Source organism: Camarhynchus parvulus, chromosome 2 (assembly GCF_901933205.1).
Source record: "Camarhynchus parvulus chromosome 2, STF_HiC, whole genome shotgun sequence".
NCBI lineage: Eukaryota > Metazoa > Chordata > Aves > Passeriformes > Thraupidae > Camarhynchus > Camarhynchus parvulus.
Genome location: NC_044572.1, coordinates 79,778,035 through 79,795,207, shown reverse-complemented (window position 1 = coordinate 79,795,207; position 17,173 = coordinate 79,778,035). Strand labels below are relative to the sequence as shown.

General features: G+C 37.4%; 1 protein-coding gene across 7 annotated transcripts in view; it reads right to left on the bottom strand.

Moving 5' to 3' along the window:
* Nucleotides 1–17,173, bottom strand: part of CTNND2 (catenin delta 2) — a 636,038-nt gene that overhangs the window by 112,054 nt on the left and 506,811 nt on the right. For all 7 annotated transcript variants that reach the window (XM_030971656.1, XM_030971657.1, XM_030971655.1 and 4 more), the window contains one exon: nucleotides 15,645–15,828. In XM_030971656.1, coding sequence (XP_030827516.1) covers nucleotides 15,645–15,828 — 184 coding nt within the window. The remainder of the gene's footprint in view (nucleotides 1–15,644; nucleotides 15,829–17,173) is intronic.

The window sequence follows — 17,173 nt, the reverse complement described above, 5'->3', positions numbered from 1 at the left end:
GTCTTTGCTATTTGTTACAGCCTCTTACAGGAATCACATCATGACTATCAATATGCCTCCTACCCTCTTTCCCCAAATAAAAGTTTTATCACCTAGGTCTTCAATTTACACATTTATAACCCAAAGTCCACTTGAAAACTGGCACTATAACCTGCCTCAGAAGATTCAGGCAGCCTGCTAGGCTGTAAACTTGATTTACAAATCTGCCCTGTTAACTGAACAAAACATGACAGCCAAAAAAAATAGCAATGCCTGAGAAGTTGATCATTACTATAACACCAGAAGGAACAGCAGCAACAAGTATAAATTCTCAAAGTTTACTTTAAAGATTAAGTGCAACCATCTTTATTTATTTAGACCAATGGCGAAGTCACTCTGAACAAACAGCAGAGTTCTGGAAATACTTTAGTGAACGAGTTCACGGAACTCCAGAAAAATATGGAGGTACCAATGAGATTGAAAAATAAGACCTAAATATCCCGAAGTTGTACTAGTTAGGTAAAGTGATTAACAAAAAAAATCTACTGTGTTTCCTCTATGTCCAGTTCTTCAAGAACTGTAGTATTAATATTTTGCATAGAATTTTAAAGTTTGGTTGCAATTTCAAGAGGATTTAATGGAATTTAGAAACTTACAAATGGCAAGACATTGTGAATGTAATGGTCAATACTTTTTCTCTGTAATTTCATCTTAATGTAAAGAATACAAAAAGCAGCTTGCAACTGCAATTCTAAAAGCGTCTATTTAAATTAACATTAATTAAAAATGTCCAATATTGTAACTGTACATACCAATTTAAAGTACTATCAAAATACCACTTACTTGCTTGTCTATTAAGAGAACCCAAATTAACACTTATTAGCCTATGTGACCATAATTGAAAAAAGATTTTCAAGTACAAATCTTCCTCGAGCTGTTTGGCTGACATTTGAAAGTAACATACTTGCAACTGCTAATCAGCTCATTGTTGTATCATGCTTTACAGAACAGTACAGTCAGAAAGTCAAGCACTGAGAACTCACACAATACCTAAATTGGCCTCTGCATCCTTCATTCAACCCCTTTTACAGAATGGTTGTGATGTGTTGTCTACGCTGTCACTTTTCACCCCTGTAGAACTCAGTGTGTGTGTGGGAATCCACCACACACAATGGATTTATTTGATGTGAATGCCAGTTTTGCTTAGAAGGGTTTGTAGGGCTGTTTTCCATTAACCTGCGCACCTCTGTCAGCAAGTGCTCCACGATCAGTGCAAGGGAAGACAAATAATGGCCGTGACATGAGAAAGGAGGTAAGGGAATTTTGTTCTGTTCCAGATTTTGTCTCAGAGCTTGTACTTTCTGTATTCCCAATTTTCCAGGGGCTTGACTTGAAATTCGAGTCACTCATGTAATCTTAGAATTTTTGGTTGGAAGAACCATTGGGAAGCCATGAGAGTCCAGCCTGCTGCCTATGGAAGGATTGTCAAGACCAGATAATGTCAGTGGTTTTGTTGGAGAGCCTTGAAGTGATCAAATGATGGACATTCCACCACCTCTATGTTCCAGCATTGCACTGCCTACCTGGAAAAGTGCAATGTCCAATGTGAACTTCCCAAACTGAAACTTGTGACCTCTTCCCTGCACCCTCTCCAGATTCTGAGAACTCTTATTGAATGGAGTAGTCCCAAACATGGAAACAGTGTTGCCCAGGCGTCCACAGCAGTACCAAGAAAACGGAGACAATATTCCATGCACCTGCTGGTCACAGATGTATCCCAGTCTGCCACATACAGAAAGAGAATACATTGCTGGCTCATATTTAGATTGGTGTCCTCTATAAACCTCAGTTCCTTTTCAAAAGTGTGCTGCTTTAGTCAGGATTTACAGCCTGTACTAAGAAAACAATAAAGGAATAGTATATTCCATCAGCATTCTCCTTTCATCCACGTGGACAAACACTTTATCACACAAGGCAATCACGCTCACTAAACATGATTTGCAAGTGGTAAATCCATGCTGACTGTTCCTCCATCATATGCTTTCAAATGGATTCTAAAAAGTCGTAGTCCATGCTTTTTTCGAGGTTTGAGATAAAGATGATCTTCAGACTATGTTTCTGTTCTCCTCAAAGCCAGATTAATTTTCAGCCTTTTTCTACTTCTCAGCCACCTCCCCAAAACACCAGTGTGACAGACGCCTCTCAACTGCACCAATCAGCTTTTTTTGCAGTACCCTTGGGTAAATTCCATCCAGTGTCATGGATCCAAATACATGCATACATATATATATGTATGTATCTTCTCCAAATAGCCCTTATCCTGTTGATGCCCATGCCTGCTTCTTCTTCTTGCTCTTCTTAAAACATACTGAAATGTACACGAGTCCAGTATTTGCCTGATAAAACTGTGGCACAACAGGTGTTGAGTTCTTCAGTCTTTTCCCTTTTATCCATCACTAATTTGTCTTCCCCATGCATTAATGAACTTATAGTTTCTCAACTTCCTTCTCCTTTTAGGATACATATGGTTGTAAAATCCCCTGCTGTGACCCTTTATATCCCAAGTTACCTCCTGCTGGTCTTTGATCTTCCTCATTTTATCTCCAAATGCAGCTTCTCATATTCCTTTAAAGGAATATGAAAAGCTGCATTTGTTGTTCAGGTTTCCATTCTGGTTTCTTCTTGTGCTTCAGGAGACTTTCTGTTTACCCAAGTGAGTGGTTCTGCCATAATTTCCAGTCCCAGTATAGCAGCATGATATGCTTCCAGGTTCCCAGCAAGCTGATTGATTTTTCTTTGGTGGTTTGGGGGACTTTTTGTTTGTTTGCTTGTTTTTGGTTTTGTTTGGTTTTTTTTTTAATTCATGCACACCTTTCTCCTGTGAAATGGATTCAAAATCCACTGAGTGAGTGACTGCCATGGATACCTTGATGCTGTGGTTAGGAGGAATGATTAAATACCTAAGCAGGCATGTTTAACAACCAAACTTAAACTTGGAAGAATGCCACTAGAGTTGAGAATAACAACCTAAATGTATAGTAAACAACCACAGGAGGTTGATATCAGATGCAATAGTCTGTACTACTGGCTGATGTGAACCTGCTGCAGGGCACACGTACCCAGTGCTGCAAGACACCTTCCACTTGCACTGCCAACATCATTCCGATTTCCTGCCTGGGTATCAAGGACTGCAACAGCAGTACTGCTTCAGGTGAGACAGTAGCAGGAGCTGTGCTGAGGTCCCTAACCTCATTTCACACTAACTATGAAAAAAGCAGAGCAAACTCCCAAATGGCATCTGCTGGAAACATTCTGTTTCTCATTGCAGATTCTAAGCATGAACAAATATTTATTACTGATAAAATTGATTAATAATTTGTTTCTTACTGAATACATGAACTCTAAAGAATGAGCAGCACAAGGACAGACCTCCAGCAGAGAGGAGTAAATGTGAAATGATTAAACAGGAAAGGTATGAATAAGTTTAGATGCCTGCCAAGAGACCCATTCCAAATATTGCTGCATGTCTGCAGCAGTAAAAACTCCAGGTATTCAGATGTCACTATAAACATGATCAATCTCCTTTCTTTCCTTATCTAAGAATAACAAGTAAGGAAAGAAAGTAGGAAATGTTATTATTAGTACTATTCAAAACCAAGAAGAAACGGATGGGTAGTTTCACTGTTATCCTCATAACACATTCCTGCACTTGATTTAAGAATGGGGGTTATCAGGGTAATTTAGATTATAAGGAACAATGGAAATCAATTACTTTTACTGTATGACAGCTACCTCAGAAGTTTTTGATAGATGAAGGTCAGTACATGACAGTTACCACAGTATTAAATAACCTCCAGATCCTGCATATTTTAAAATATCGATTACATCTGATACAAGCTGTGATTTGCATTAGAATCCCCCAAACTATACTAAATGGAAAATACCTGAAGTAACCTCACACAAAGTAAAATATATTTACTTTGCTAAAGTATGATCAATTGAAGTTCTCACATATTTATAGGGGAGGAAATATAAATAGTAACTAAGGGTTATGCTACTTTCACTTTGTAAACTCTAATCTTTTTAGTTTATAGTATAAAGATAATTTACTATAATGGTCTACCCAAACCGTTGAAGAATGGCTGACTACATAACCCATCCACTAGCAATAAAACATAATGATAGGGCTCATGCTATGAAAAACTAACATTTGTTTACATAAATTAGCCTCTATTTAGTAATTACACTGCATGTCTGCCATAAGGTCAGGCAAAATGTAACCCCAGCAGAAGCGACACTGTAAGCATTATAATTTAGACAGAGATACGTTGGAGAATTATGGGGGATAATTAATCAGTTAATGCTTTCCATGGTGTTTCATGATATGTGGAGCCATGATTCCTGAATAAAATATTTGTGCTAATGCAATCACTTCCCACTGCCTTAAAACAAATTCTACTAACCCCATTATTCAGACCAAAGAGTACAAAAAAAAAAAGAAAAATACATAAATACATACAATCCCCTCTAGAGATGCACACATCTTCCTGTTTTACTAGCAAGTAATTATGCATTTTCATTACAGATGATAATACTAGCAAAGTGCTTAAAGTACCTACATATTCAGGGGAAACAATTGTAAACCAAACTGATTATTTACAGATCATCTTCGTATACACAAATGTGACATACATACAGCACTAGTATGCCTCTAAACAACCAGTACCTCATTCAGGTGTCTAGTTAAATAGGACACCTAAAACAAGTCATAAATTGCTTTTATAATCAAAGGAAGACAATTTGTTTTCCTGAAATCCTTCAAGGTGGAAACACCGGCTATTTATGTATTCCAGTTTTTTTGATTAAAGCCCAAATAGAATAATAATAATACAAAACATCTTGGAAATCTTTGAGTAATTCAGTGCCAAAGGATTCTTTTAGCTGACTCTTCTATAACCTAGGTGAAGGCAAAAACAAAACTACCAATTCTCTAAAAGGTAAAGGAAACAAAAAAAGCAAACACATGGTTCTTGAAAAAACAACTAAAAACTCCCATGTCATTTCTGTATAAAATTTCAGTTCCGAAAATGGTATCATTCATGTGAATTTCCCTCTTCCCTGTTTCAGTGCTGGTGATTCCAGTGGCAGCCACACTCCTGCTGATTTTGCTGGTGGATCTTACGCCTTGTGTGTGGACCAGGTGTCCTCAGTAATCTCTGCAACCCAGTGACAGGGAAGGGTGATACCGTTCCATCTAAGAGTGGGCTAAGTAGGACTGCACTGTTTCCAAAACAGATTGATATCCAGCACAGAAGATACCACCCCAGTTACATCACCATCCTTGATGTTAAATTAATAAAGCTGCACCCTCCTTACTGAACTTGTCTCTGTTGGTTCTTCTCTTAAATGTGTTCCAGCTGATCCTTCTGTTGTGCATAGCAAATATTTATCCTAACTCACAAATGTTTGGTTTTGGTCATGCTGTTGGGGAACACAAAGAGAGACACTACTCCCTGCTCTGCTCCCTTTATCACATGGACTATAAAAAGGATGACCACCCACTTTAATTTGTTAACTAAAAATAAGATTGTCCTTATTCCTGTGGGTTTATGAAACTTAAATACTTCTGAGGTGATAAGCTGTGCCCAAGGCCAGGCAGCTGTGGGTCTCTCTTCTCACTGACTGCAAGTGCCCACCTGTGCAAACCACGAGCACAGGCAGCTGACCCTAACACATAAGTAACTACCATGAGTGCAAAAAAAATTGTGCATTTCCTCATATTTGCATTGATTAGAAGACACTTCTTAACATGAAGTCTGGCAAGCAAACACAGCAGGTATCAAAATCAACCAAAGTCAATCAATTTGTCTAGTCAACTAAAAAACCTCCTCAGCACAAATCAATTATATAAAGCGAATACAGGGAATTAAGTAAGTTTTTTGTAAATAACTATTTTTATTATCGATTCTAGTGGGTATTTTTACTTCATTAGGGGATTAAAAAAAAACCCTAAACTCAAATTTGTGTGGGCACAATACTTATATTGTGCCCTCTCGTGACATCTTTTTTGAAACACTTTCCAAAGATTGCTCTTTTGTGCACAGTAAATCCAATACAAAGATGGATGAATGACAGCAGGGGGAGAAGAGGAGGTGTTTCACAATACTACTGTCCTTCAAGAGGAAACACTGAAGCTGGAACCAACTAACTGCAATAAATGACTACATGACAAAAATAAATGAGCTGTGAATGTAAAAAAGCTACACTAGGACAAATACTTCAGAAGTACTTTGTCACAGAAATTGTCTGATGGAGTGTGCAATCCCAGCTAAAAATACTATTATAGAATCATAAAATGGTCTGGGTTGGAAGGGGCCTTATACACCATTTGGCTGCAGCCTCCCTGCCATGGGCAGGGACACTTTCCACTACCCCAGGTTGCTCAAATCCCCATCTCACCTGGCCTTGAACACTTCCAGGGATGGGGCATACACAAGTACTCTGGACAACCAGTTCCAGTGCCTTGCCACCCTCACAGTAAAAAAAATTTCCTTCTAACATATAATCTAAACCTACTCTCAGTTTGAAACCATTCCTTATTGTCGCTATATGCTCTGGTAAAAGGACATCTTTCAGGCAGATGTTAAATGTTTTTATAGTACAGGCTTATGCATTTAAAATACTGGATTCTTAATTTTTTTTTTACTGAATATATTCTTTCTTTTCCAAGAAAACGGTCCCACCAGTAATAAAGACGTTGAAAGTACTGTATATGAAGCTAATTTAGGGAAGACAGTAGGAAATAAACACCTGAAATACAAACCCCCCAGTATCTCTAACTAATTTTTGAAGAGGGCAGTGTGCCACCCTGTTTTCCATATTAGACAGAAATTAGCACAGACTTTGCCGGCAGAACAGACAAAAATCCTCTCCTTTTGTGCTGCTGCTGCCTTTCTGAGGCAGTGTTTGCAATGCTGTGTGTGTCTCAGTAAGCTGTAGCTGGAAATCAGCACCAGCTTGCCCAAGCTTTAAATCATCTCACTTCACTTGTGTGTTAGTTTGTATTATGACCACAGAAATATTCAAATTGGATAAAATCAACGAAATAGAATTGAATTAGTGAAAAACATCACTTGCTTTTTACTTCAGTCTTTACAGAAGCATCAATTTACCCTCAAATTACCTGTCCACTTTACTAATCCTCTCAGAAAGGGGGGGGAATCCATTTTATTGCAAGTAGTGGTCTTCATCTCCATTTCTCAATGTGTTCTTACCAGACTGCCCTCTCTTCATCAAAAGAGATCAATGAAAAATCATCCAAAGTGCTAAAACTCCTCTATGGAGATTTGCAGTGATGATAAGAACAACATAATCTCAACACTCACTAGGTAAAGTTTCACAAAATATGATATTCGGAAATGATCTGCTTTTCAGCGTTCAGATCAGACATTTTAAGTGGACTGCAAACTAAGCAGGCCTGGCAGTCCGCATGTTTCATTCCACCCCTCAGGAGCTGTATTTTTATTTATTTACTTACTTCATCAGGAGAGCTCTTGAGTTCTTGGGAAAATGTTTCCCAAACAGAAAAAAGTTGCAAAGTTTGTGAATGTGATTAGTAGGGACTGCAGCTCTTGGGGCTTCAGTGCTACACTTACTGCTGGAGAGCATTTCTCACCAGCTCTCAGTAGCTCACCAACTTGCAGACATTGGGAATGCCATCAAAGCATCTCTCAGGAGAAGATTTGAGCACTGCCTCAACTTGGGTTGCTGGCATTAATTACTCCTGTGCCTGAAGCCCAACAGTTCACATAACCACAACATTCTGAAAGGAGGTGATAAAATGTTTACTCTGTGATGTTGGCTGGCTTATCCAGAAGGCTGAAGCAAGCTCAGTGTACTTCAAATACATCTCTCTACTGCAAATCCTCAGACTGAGCAGAGACCAAATGATCTCCCATTCCTAGACAAAGTTTATTCAGATTTGAAGCCATTTATCAAGAGACAAAGAGGGAAAGTTGCAGAAGTACAACTGCTTTCCTTCACTATTCAGAGCCACATGTTTTCACAACTTCCTTTTTCATACTGCCTAGTAATGCAAATAGTTTTAGGAAGAGAAAATCTAGTCAATATAGAAACCATGCAATAAGCACCAAAGAACCCAAACTTCCTGAGTGTTATTTTATTATCTTTTGTGGAATTGAGTGAGCAAACAAACTCTGAATGACTGTGTTTCTCATCTTTCTTGGGTAAATAAAACATCATCTTCTATCATCAATCACTGTGACCATGAGTGGTGCCACAGAATTGTCACAATCAGCTTTTCTCTCATGCTGAGACAAATAATATTTTCTGTGGAGCCAGACAATATGAGCTTGTCAAAGTACCCATTCAAAAATGACTATTTAGGATTTCTGATGGTCCACAAAGCCACAACAGAGGTACACCTTGATTCCCAGTGACACTTGTGGTTATTCTTCTCAATGGGCCCAGACAACCAAAAAAAAAAAGGCTCCATCTCTTTATCTTCCTACACAGTGACTGCATGGATGAGCTCTAAAATACATGTGGTACCACACAGGCTTAGGGGGCTCTTCCCAAAAAGAAAACATCTGTGGCACTGTGATACTCAGCTCCGCAGCTGGCCAGTGAGAAGGAGACCTGTCATTGTCAGCTGTGCTTCAGAGTCAGCTGAAATCAAGCCAGCAGGACACTAAGACTCAAATCAGACTTTATTACAGTGTCTGCCAAGGTAACACTTGTTACTGCATAAATAGAAACTGTTTTGAAATGACAAAAAACCCAAACAACAAATTTGAAGCCATTTCATAAAAGAAACTATTTACTTTCTTCAAAGCATTCACATTCACAAGGCTTAAACCTCTGGCAGAGGAAATGTAAATTAACACTACCTAACTATGCAAATAAGAATGGACATTTAATTTTCACATTAGGCAGTACTTATCAGTAGGCATTCAACCTGAAAGGAATGAAAATCATCAAAAACTGGAAAAACAGTCAGTCCTTCCAAATATACTTGAGATATTCAACACCCCCCACATTTAAGGCTAGGATACATCATAAGCCATTCAGCATTAGAAGCAACACTTTATAATTTTGCCACTGCTGCTGAGCCTAAGAATATCGTAAGATGCAAAAGGCATATTCATTCTTTTCACATGTAGATCTATAATTTCCAGAAACAGTAAATTACTTAAATACAGGAAGAACACACTCCTGCCATAGCAATAAGTAAATATTTCTAATTGTATGACACCCAGTTAAGCTGTGGAGTTTTTTCCTGAAATAATCCACATACATTCATGTTAAAGAGAATAAAATATGTCAGTTGAAGAATAGGAACTAAATTTCAGCTAGGTCCTTAACTCTCAACATATAGGTCCAGTATTTCTATTTGGTGTCCAAACATGAAGCCCCACTGACCCATGATTGAGTTTCCCTGTTTGCCCAGGAACCACTTACACAATATTTTGAAGATGTATGTTGACAGATCATGTTTTGGCTAACTCTGTGCAAAATCAATACATTGGGAGTTTGTTCTGTGTTTGAAGATTATAGATTTTTGCAGAGCAGCCCAGCATTTCTTTTATCAGATAAAATGACGCAGGAAGGAGGTATGACACCAAAGCTTCTATGTTTTTAAGTACAGAAAAATAAAAAGTGGCTGGAATTATGTTGCATTATTTTTTAGACCAAAAAAGGATACAAAGAGCTTTCCATAATATCAGCTTAAAATCAAAATTTCTGTTTAAGATTTTCATTAGCTTGAGCCCAGAACAAACTTCCAGAGCTATATAGAATTTGAACCATCAATTTGATATGTTGAAATAATGCTTTTACTAGGAATGCTGAAGAAGCATTAAAAGCACTATACTTGAGAGTGCTATTTGAATGCCACTGCTATAATTAATGCAGTATGACCTTGTATAAACCTTAAAAATTAGTTCATGAATATGCAAATTAGAAATAACTACGCTGTGAAGAAAAAGTGGGGTGCTTAAATATCTGACACAACTACACATTTAATTCTGTTGGTACTTTTCCCTTGAGTATCTTCTGAATAAAAATATTACGGCAGTAATCAGAGGACACTGATCTATTCCTACTAAAATCTCTCTCTTCCTCTGAGTCTTAACATTATACTTTTATTTCAGCTACATTTCTGAACAATTGCAGCATTCAGGAAGGAACAATCTCTTTAATATCTTGCAGAAATTCACCTTCAAAACTTTAGGCTTAACTGGAATGCAATTGTTGTGACTTCTCAATTGGTTTGTAACTCTTTTCTAGGCTGGAACCTAGATTCTTGAAAAGATGAAATACACATTTTCCTGCAGACTGACTTTTTTATTTCTTGTGCTTTTTTCCATTTTGGCTTGTGGGAATTGCTTGTAGTAACAGTCCCCCCCTTGAGGAGGCTGTCTGTGGAAATACACAATTCATTTGAGTTTTGTCCTAACTTTCCATTCTGACAGGTTTCTTCCTGACAGAAAACGTGGGCTTTACGTGGACAAAATTGCATGGTCAGAACCTGAGAAGAGCTCCAGGTTCTAGAAAAGCATGGAGAGAACTGAGGTGGGTTGGTAAGTCCAAAATCTCTATATCCACCACAGCATCAACAGAGATGGACAAAACATGACTGCTCTGTTAACAGGAGGAGAATCACAAAATCAGCAACAACAATCCTGGTCCTATGGTAAGAAGCCAGCTGCATTTATACTCAACAGCAGATATTCAGGGCTTGCAGCAGTCAGTGAAGACAGAAAGGTACGATGGCTTCCACAATCATCCTTTCTATATCTGAATGTATACAACACAAAAACACCCACAGCCTTGCACATAATACATGTATCACTTTAGTCTCAAACACGTTTCACATACATGTGTGTACATATATATTTCTCTAGAAACTGAACAGATGACAAATAATACAGTCTAAGTCATTTATTTGATGCTGTTCCCATGTCTTATTTTGTTAGTATGCAGCAGAATGTTCTATCAAAAACAGAGTACAGAAGTTCCTAAGGACAGGAGTCAACAGACTTTGGATGTTTAGAAGAGAACTGGAGAAGATACAAGACAGTGAGACAAATGTATTGGATGTAAATCTCTGTGAGATACATCACTCACCCACAAACCAGTTGAAAACATTTGATATTCAAGTTTCTCAGCTAACAAAAATTGTTTTAACAAGGCAATTTGTTCCTTCCAAAAGTTGATCTATCCAGAAAATACGACTGGGTCAGTTATTCAAGTCATGTTTTAAAAGCACTTTTCCCCTTTGCTCTTCTACTTTGAGAGCTTGTTACATATTTATTCAGTTGAAAAATAATTGAAAATAATAAGGTATTTTGTTAAAGGTTTCACAAGTAAGAAAGTACGAAGTATGAAGCTTGGAAAGATATAGAGCTTTCTAAAGAAATAACTTCTTGAATGATACTCCCATACAATTTCTAATAGACTGATGGGGTAAAGAAAAATATTTTCACAGGCCTTTGATTTTCACAGTTGCCCCTGTACTTTCAGTGTATGGTTAAAGATTAAATATAACATGGAACAAAGAAAAATAATTTAACAATTCTGTGTCTAAACCCACATTAGAATTTTAAAACAGTAAAGTCTTAAAATTCTTTAAAGTCCTCAGATTGTATTAATTTGATTTAAATTCATTTTGAATTAATAGAAAAACAAGGTTCGAGATTGCACATGAGGCAAAAATTTTTGAAAATTTTTTGTCTGCAATTTTTTTCAAATAAATCTCCGGACAGGGATTTATGGTTTTGTAATAAGTAACCTTGATGTTTCAGGTTAAGACAACATTATTCAATGTCTCTCTTGTTGATTTTCAAATTTCAGATTGGGGATTGCAAACCCCTCCCCCATTAACAGCTGGGATTACAAATTCAGTTTTCACCTGACTATTCCTGACTTTAGGAGAATCAGAAATTATAAATCAAAGATACAGTATTTCCCTAACACAACTATAAGAGTCGCAGCTAAAATACAAAAGGAAAAAAAGAAGTCTAACTTTACCAGAGCTTAATGAGGTAAGGTACTAGTATCTCAGTAGGGAGGCAACTAAATTGGGTGATTACTCCAACATGTCACACTGAGGTCTGGCAATTTATGAAAGCTGAATATTTAGATTAAATTTGTAAGTGATAGCCATAATGCTGTATTTAGATCTTTGAATTATCTAAATAATTTCAAAGTGTTCCAGTTATTAATTTGTTTCAAAATTATTTTGTACGATATTGTATTAAAATACTTTCTTTTTTTCAAATCAGAAAAGTATGCAAAGTGCAGTTTGTAAATAACATGTTTAAGGAAAAGAGAAAATAACAGGAGAACGTCTGCTATTGCCGCTGCTTTTCATGTGATTTCAGCTGCATTACTGGGTGACTGGAGTTACAGACATAAGAATGTGGTTAAGAAAGATAATGAGTAAGCATGAGTACTAAAAATTGTAGGTAATAGCCAAATTTTTAAATTGAAAAATTGTAAAGAAATTCTCATCAAGAAACTGAGAAAACAAAGATCAGCAGAAAGAATAATAATTCATATACTGTTGTGACAAAAACACAAAACAAAGAGCTTACTATCCTGTATAATGGTCATTGTAAACTACTTACTAGTGTTGTATATGGGGTGGATTATACTACATCAGCTCTCAGATACTATTTAACATTTTCAGCAGTGAATACACCAGACAACCAAAGCCACAGAAGACTTAAAAAACCCTCGAACACAAATCCTCCTGGCATATTTGTTAGCATTAAACCTATGTAATACAACCTGAAGTCTCTAAAATCTGCCAACATTAGATGTTCCGAATTTGTCAAGTATCCTGAACACCACTACTCTTCCTCTGATACTGAGCACTGTCACTGGTAATCCCAATGCAAATGAATTTTAACTGTATCCCCTCAAAATGAGCTCTAGCAAAAACAGAAAACAGCAGAGGACGACCAAACCAAAGTCTTAGAAGAAATTCTCCCATGGAAGATGACAATGGACTTTCCATTTAGCAAATAAGGACAGCACAACCTCAGCCAGCAACCACATACATCTTTTTGATTTACCTCCCTTGTCCACTGAGCTCTTGAAATGGAACTACAAGTCTTGTAACTAGACCCAAGCGGAAAGTGTGGAAGCTGTTCAGTTTATTGAGGATGGTGGGTATTTCACCTGAACAGAGCAAGACTCCAACCATTTTCACATTATTTTCTAATCTTTTAATTCTGACACCTGCTATTTCCTCCAGTCCACAGTCCCGGTATATTACATTAATTCAACAGAAGAAACCAGTTACCTTCTCAGGGGTGAGCTTGCACTTTTCTCTCTTGCACAATCTCAGATTTGACATTTTGCATAGAGAGAGATACTTTCAACAGTGGGGAAAAGTAAGCAAGAGAAGTTACCGCTGGTGTGAAGTAGAAATAAGTTTCAATCCTCTCCAAATGTTCTTGCTGTGCCAAAGAGCATCCACACAGACTCAGTGGGATGGAACTATCTAAAGATGATGGATGGAGGCCAAAAAAAATATCTGAAGCCATTAGAGAGGATAGAAAGATGCATTTGGGAAATAGTGAGGGTTTGATATCCGAAAGATATTAAAAAGCTGTATTATGACTGAAAGGCCTGGGCTTAGAAGGAAGACCAAGCTGCTCAGGACAGCAGTGTGAGCTGCTGCTACAGCTATCTGTGAAGGATTGAGGAGCTCTAATATGCACAGTCTTTTGCAGGCAGATATGAGCTTATTTAGCACGAGCTGCCCAGAAGCCATTCTGCTGTGAGAGCAGCCCATCAAGCGCTGGGTAGGAAGCCTTGCTGCAAAGCCGTGTGTGTTCCATAGGCAACGTACCCTTCTGCCGTGGCCCCAGTCCTCAGGCTCACCCGGGCTGCAGGCTACTGTAAGCTCACATCAGTTTGCAAATGGGCGTGCACACACACTCACAAGAGAAAAAACAGAAAGAAGAAAGATTTCAAGACCAGTGTGCAATGAATCCATCAACTAAGAGGCAGGAAAAACTGAAGTTTGCAGGATCAGGGATGAGCATTGGTCCCTGAGAAGCAGTTGAGAAAAATTAATAGGAAGATGGAGCTTATGGTGAGGGGAGCGCAACACTGGACATGCTCATTCAGAGAGGGGACACTGTGAAGCTCCAAATTTGTACAAGAAGTATCTTTCAGAGGCAGCTCTTTAACTGAGACACATTAAATACTGGAAATGTGAGACTTTTAATGTAGGAAAGGTCTTCATGTAACATCTTTTGTCACCTCCTAGCGATTATAGCAACTTTTTTTGGTAGTGATTTGAATTCAATGTAACACAATTATATCATAAACTCTTTTCAAAAAAAGTCAAAACAACTCAGGTACAAACACCTGGCTTCAGTCACATACCCCAAAATAGCTGGTATTCACATAATCACACCTGGGTTGAAGTTCAATACTGCAATACTGCATTTAATTCCATATTTGCAGTATGGAAGTTATTATCTTCTATCTTTCATTCTCTTCAGATTGCATATAAACTGTCAATAATATTTATTGTTTTTTCCCTTAAACTTTTCAAATATAACTTTGGAAAGGGAGACATTTCATTTGATGAAAGAGCACAAAGACAAAAAGGTGCTTGCTACACATACATTAAAAATATTGCTATTTTACTTTGCTTCCTATCACTTTTTTATTTAGCTCTTTAATGTATATCTGCTTTAGATGCAGCGTACACCATAGATTGCCTTACTGACTCTTACTATTCACTATGTTATTTTCTGTGATCTATGTAAAAATATTAACAAATCTATTTTCATATCTCTGGGACAGATTATTTTCTCCAATATACGTGAAGAAAAAAAATCTACACTTAAAAAGAACCTGCCTGTTATCTTAAAACATTTCACAAAACTGATACGCATTGGAATTCAGAAATTGCTATGACTCTCTCCTTTAGTAAGATTTTGTCAAAACTGAAATTCTTCCTACTCATTCTACTTGCATTCTCACATCTACAGTGACTTTTAGGAATGGACAGATCAAATTGCACATATTTATATAAATGCACCTTTGCATTGCATATACAAATTTGACATTGAAACACAAACATAAATAGTTATCATATTTGTTAAGAATTTATTTAAGTATTTTGGTTGAAAAATGTTAAATTGATTGGTCTCTTTTTGAAATTCTCATCTTCCCAGAGCATAAAAATCTACTTATATATTTATCACAACTCCAGGAATGGCATCTGGAACCTTTAAGACACATTACTTTTTGTGAATATCTTAATCATTTTTTGTACTGATTAAATTTGATGTAACAGTGGGAACATACTGACTTTAGCAAATGGAGAAACAAGACAAATCTACAAGAGAGGAAATATATGTACTATACAAGCTTGGATGAAAACAGCTAAGAAAAGAAAAACAGAAAACCCCCAATAGCCCTTCTAAAGATTGTTTTTTAACGACCTGAAGCTTGTATTCCAATTAATTTCCAACTTTAGGTTCACATCACTGAAAGTCATCATCTTTCTTGATGGACAAACCAATTATTTAGTTCATGGATGACTAAGAATGAGGAATACCAATTCAAACAAAAGCAAGATGATTAAGGTAAAGCACAGGTTTTGAAGTACTCACCGTAGGCACCCAGTGGCATTGCGCAGCACCTGTGACGAATGGAGCTGTATTTTATGATCATCCTGGAGTGGAGAGTTTTCCCATCCAGAGTGAGGGATGATCACTGCATTGGTCAACACTGCAAGGGCATCCTGGATGATTGGCATTTTCAGTGCATCACAGGAGGATAGATTCCAGAGAACTCCTACAAAAAGTAAAATGACTAATAATGAACACTTCTCCAAAACAAGTTGGAATGTTTTTTGTTTAAAAAAACCCAACACAAACCAATATATTTCACAGCATTGATGTGTTTTATTTAGCTGTTTCTGTCAAAAATAAAACAGACTACATTGTAGATGGGGCTGAATGACACCTGCAAACTTTTGCAGCGGGAATACAGCTTTAAATATGAAACATGTAGACACAGGAGCACTGGAAATTTCTCAGAGCTCTGCCTAACATCTGAGCAGCTGGTTATGATCTAGGCCTATGCAGGCTGTGAAGCACAAATGGAATGAAGGAGTATTACAAGGAATTTTTTAGGGCTTGGTCTTCAGATATCTTCATTCTAAGTAAAATTAATAAAAACCAGTAGCAGAAAGCAGGTTCTGATTTACACTAAAACTTTCAGTGTTGATAGACACAAAATGAGAGAATAAAACCTCCACGCTGTGATCATCACTGTAATGGAAGTAACTGTCTAGGCTTGTTGGTACTACAAGCAAAAAGACTTCTTTCACAACCTGATACAGTAGTACTTTCAGCAAGTAATATTATATTATCTAAATATTTAGCTATACAAAGTTAGAGAATACTGTAATTTTTACATGGAAACAGCAAGCTCAGTGGTGCAACTAACAAGGAGATTTACTGGAGTTTCAAAAAACTAAAATCTCATCCATTGCAACTCGCAATGTGCCAAAGAAAAAGAAGAGAAACCAAGAGCCAAAGTTTTCTAAGCACATCTGCAAAGATCAAGGTCACTGCAATTGTGCCACACAGAAGGCAGGCAAGAAATTGTTAGGAGTAAAAGACACACTGCTTCCCATTCCCATATTTAAGTATTTGTGTATTTGCAGGAAAAGCACATGGGACTTTAGTGCTGTGCCAAGTGCCTGCTGCTGCTGGGCAGCTCTTACTGCCGGGGGAAGCTGGAGGACAATTTGCTGTTCTGAAGAACCAGTGGCCTTTATTTTAACTCAACACCCTCTCAGGAGTAGCTGGAAGAGGAAGCCTGCCTCATCATGCCACTCCCCTTGCCAACATGCATCCTCTTCTGTAGAATCCAATCCTACTCCTCCCTACTCTCCTTCCCAAACGACAGTAGCCTGGCCCCACGTCTGACCTTGAGTGGCAAAACTGAGTTTGGATTTTACATCTAATAAAGTTTTCAACCAAAAGAGAAGAATTACTACCATCATAATCATTGTATATAGGTTACAAATACAAACACTACAAAAAATCCAAGAGAGTGTGGTGGGAGGAAAATGCTGAAGGAAGGCCTTAGGAACACAGACTCAGTTATTTATAAATACAAGCAGCAAGAA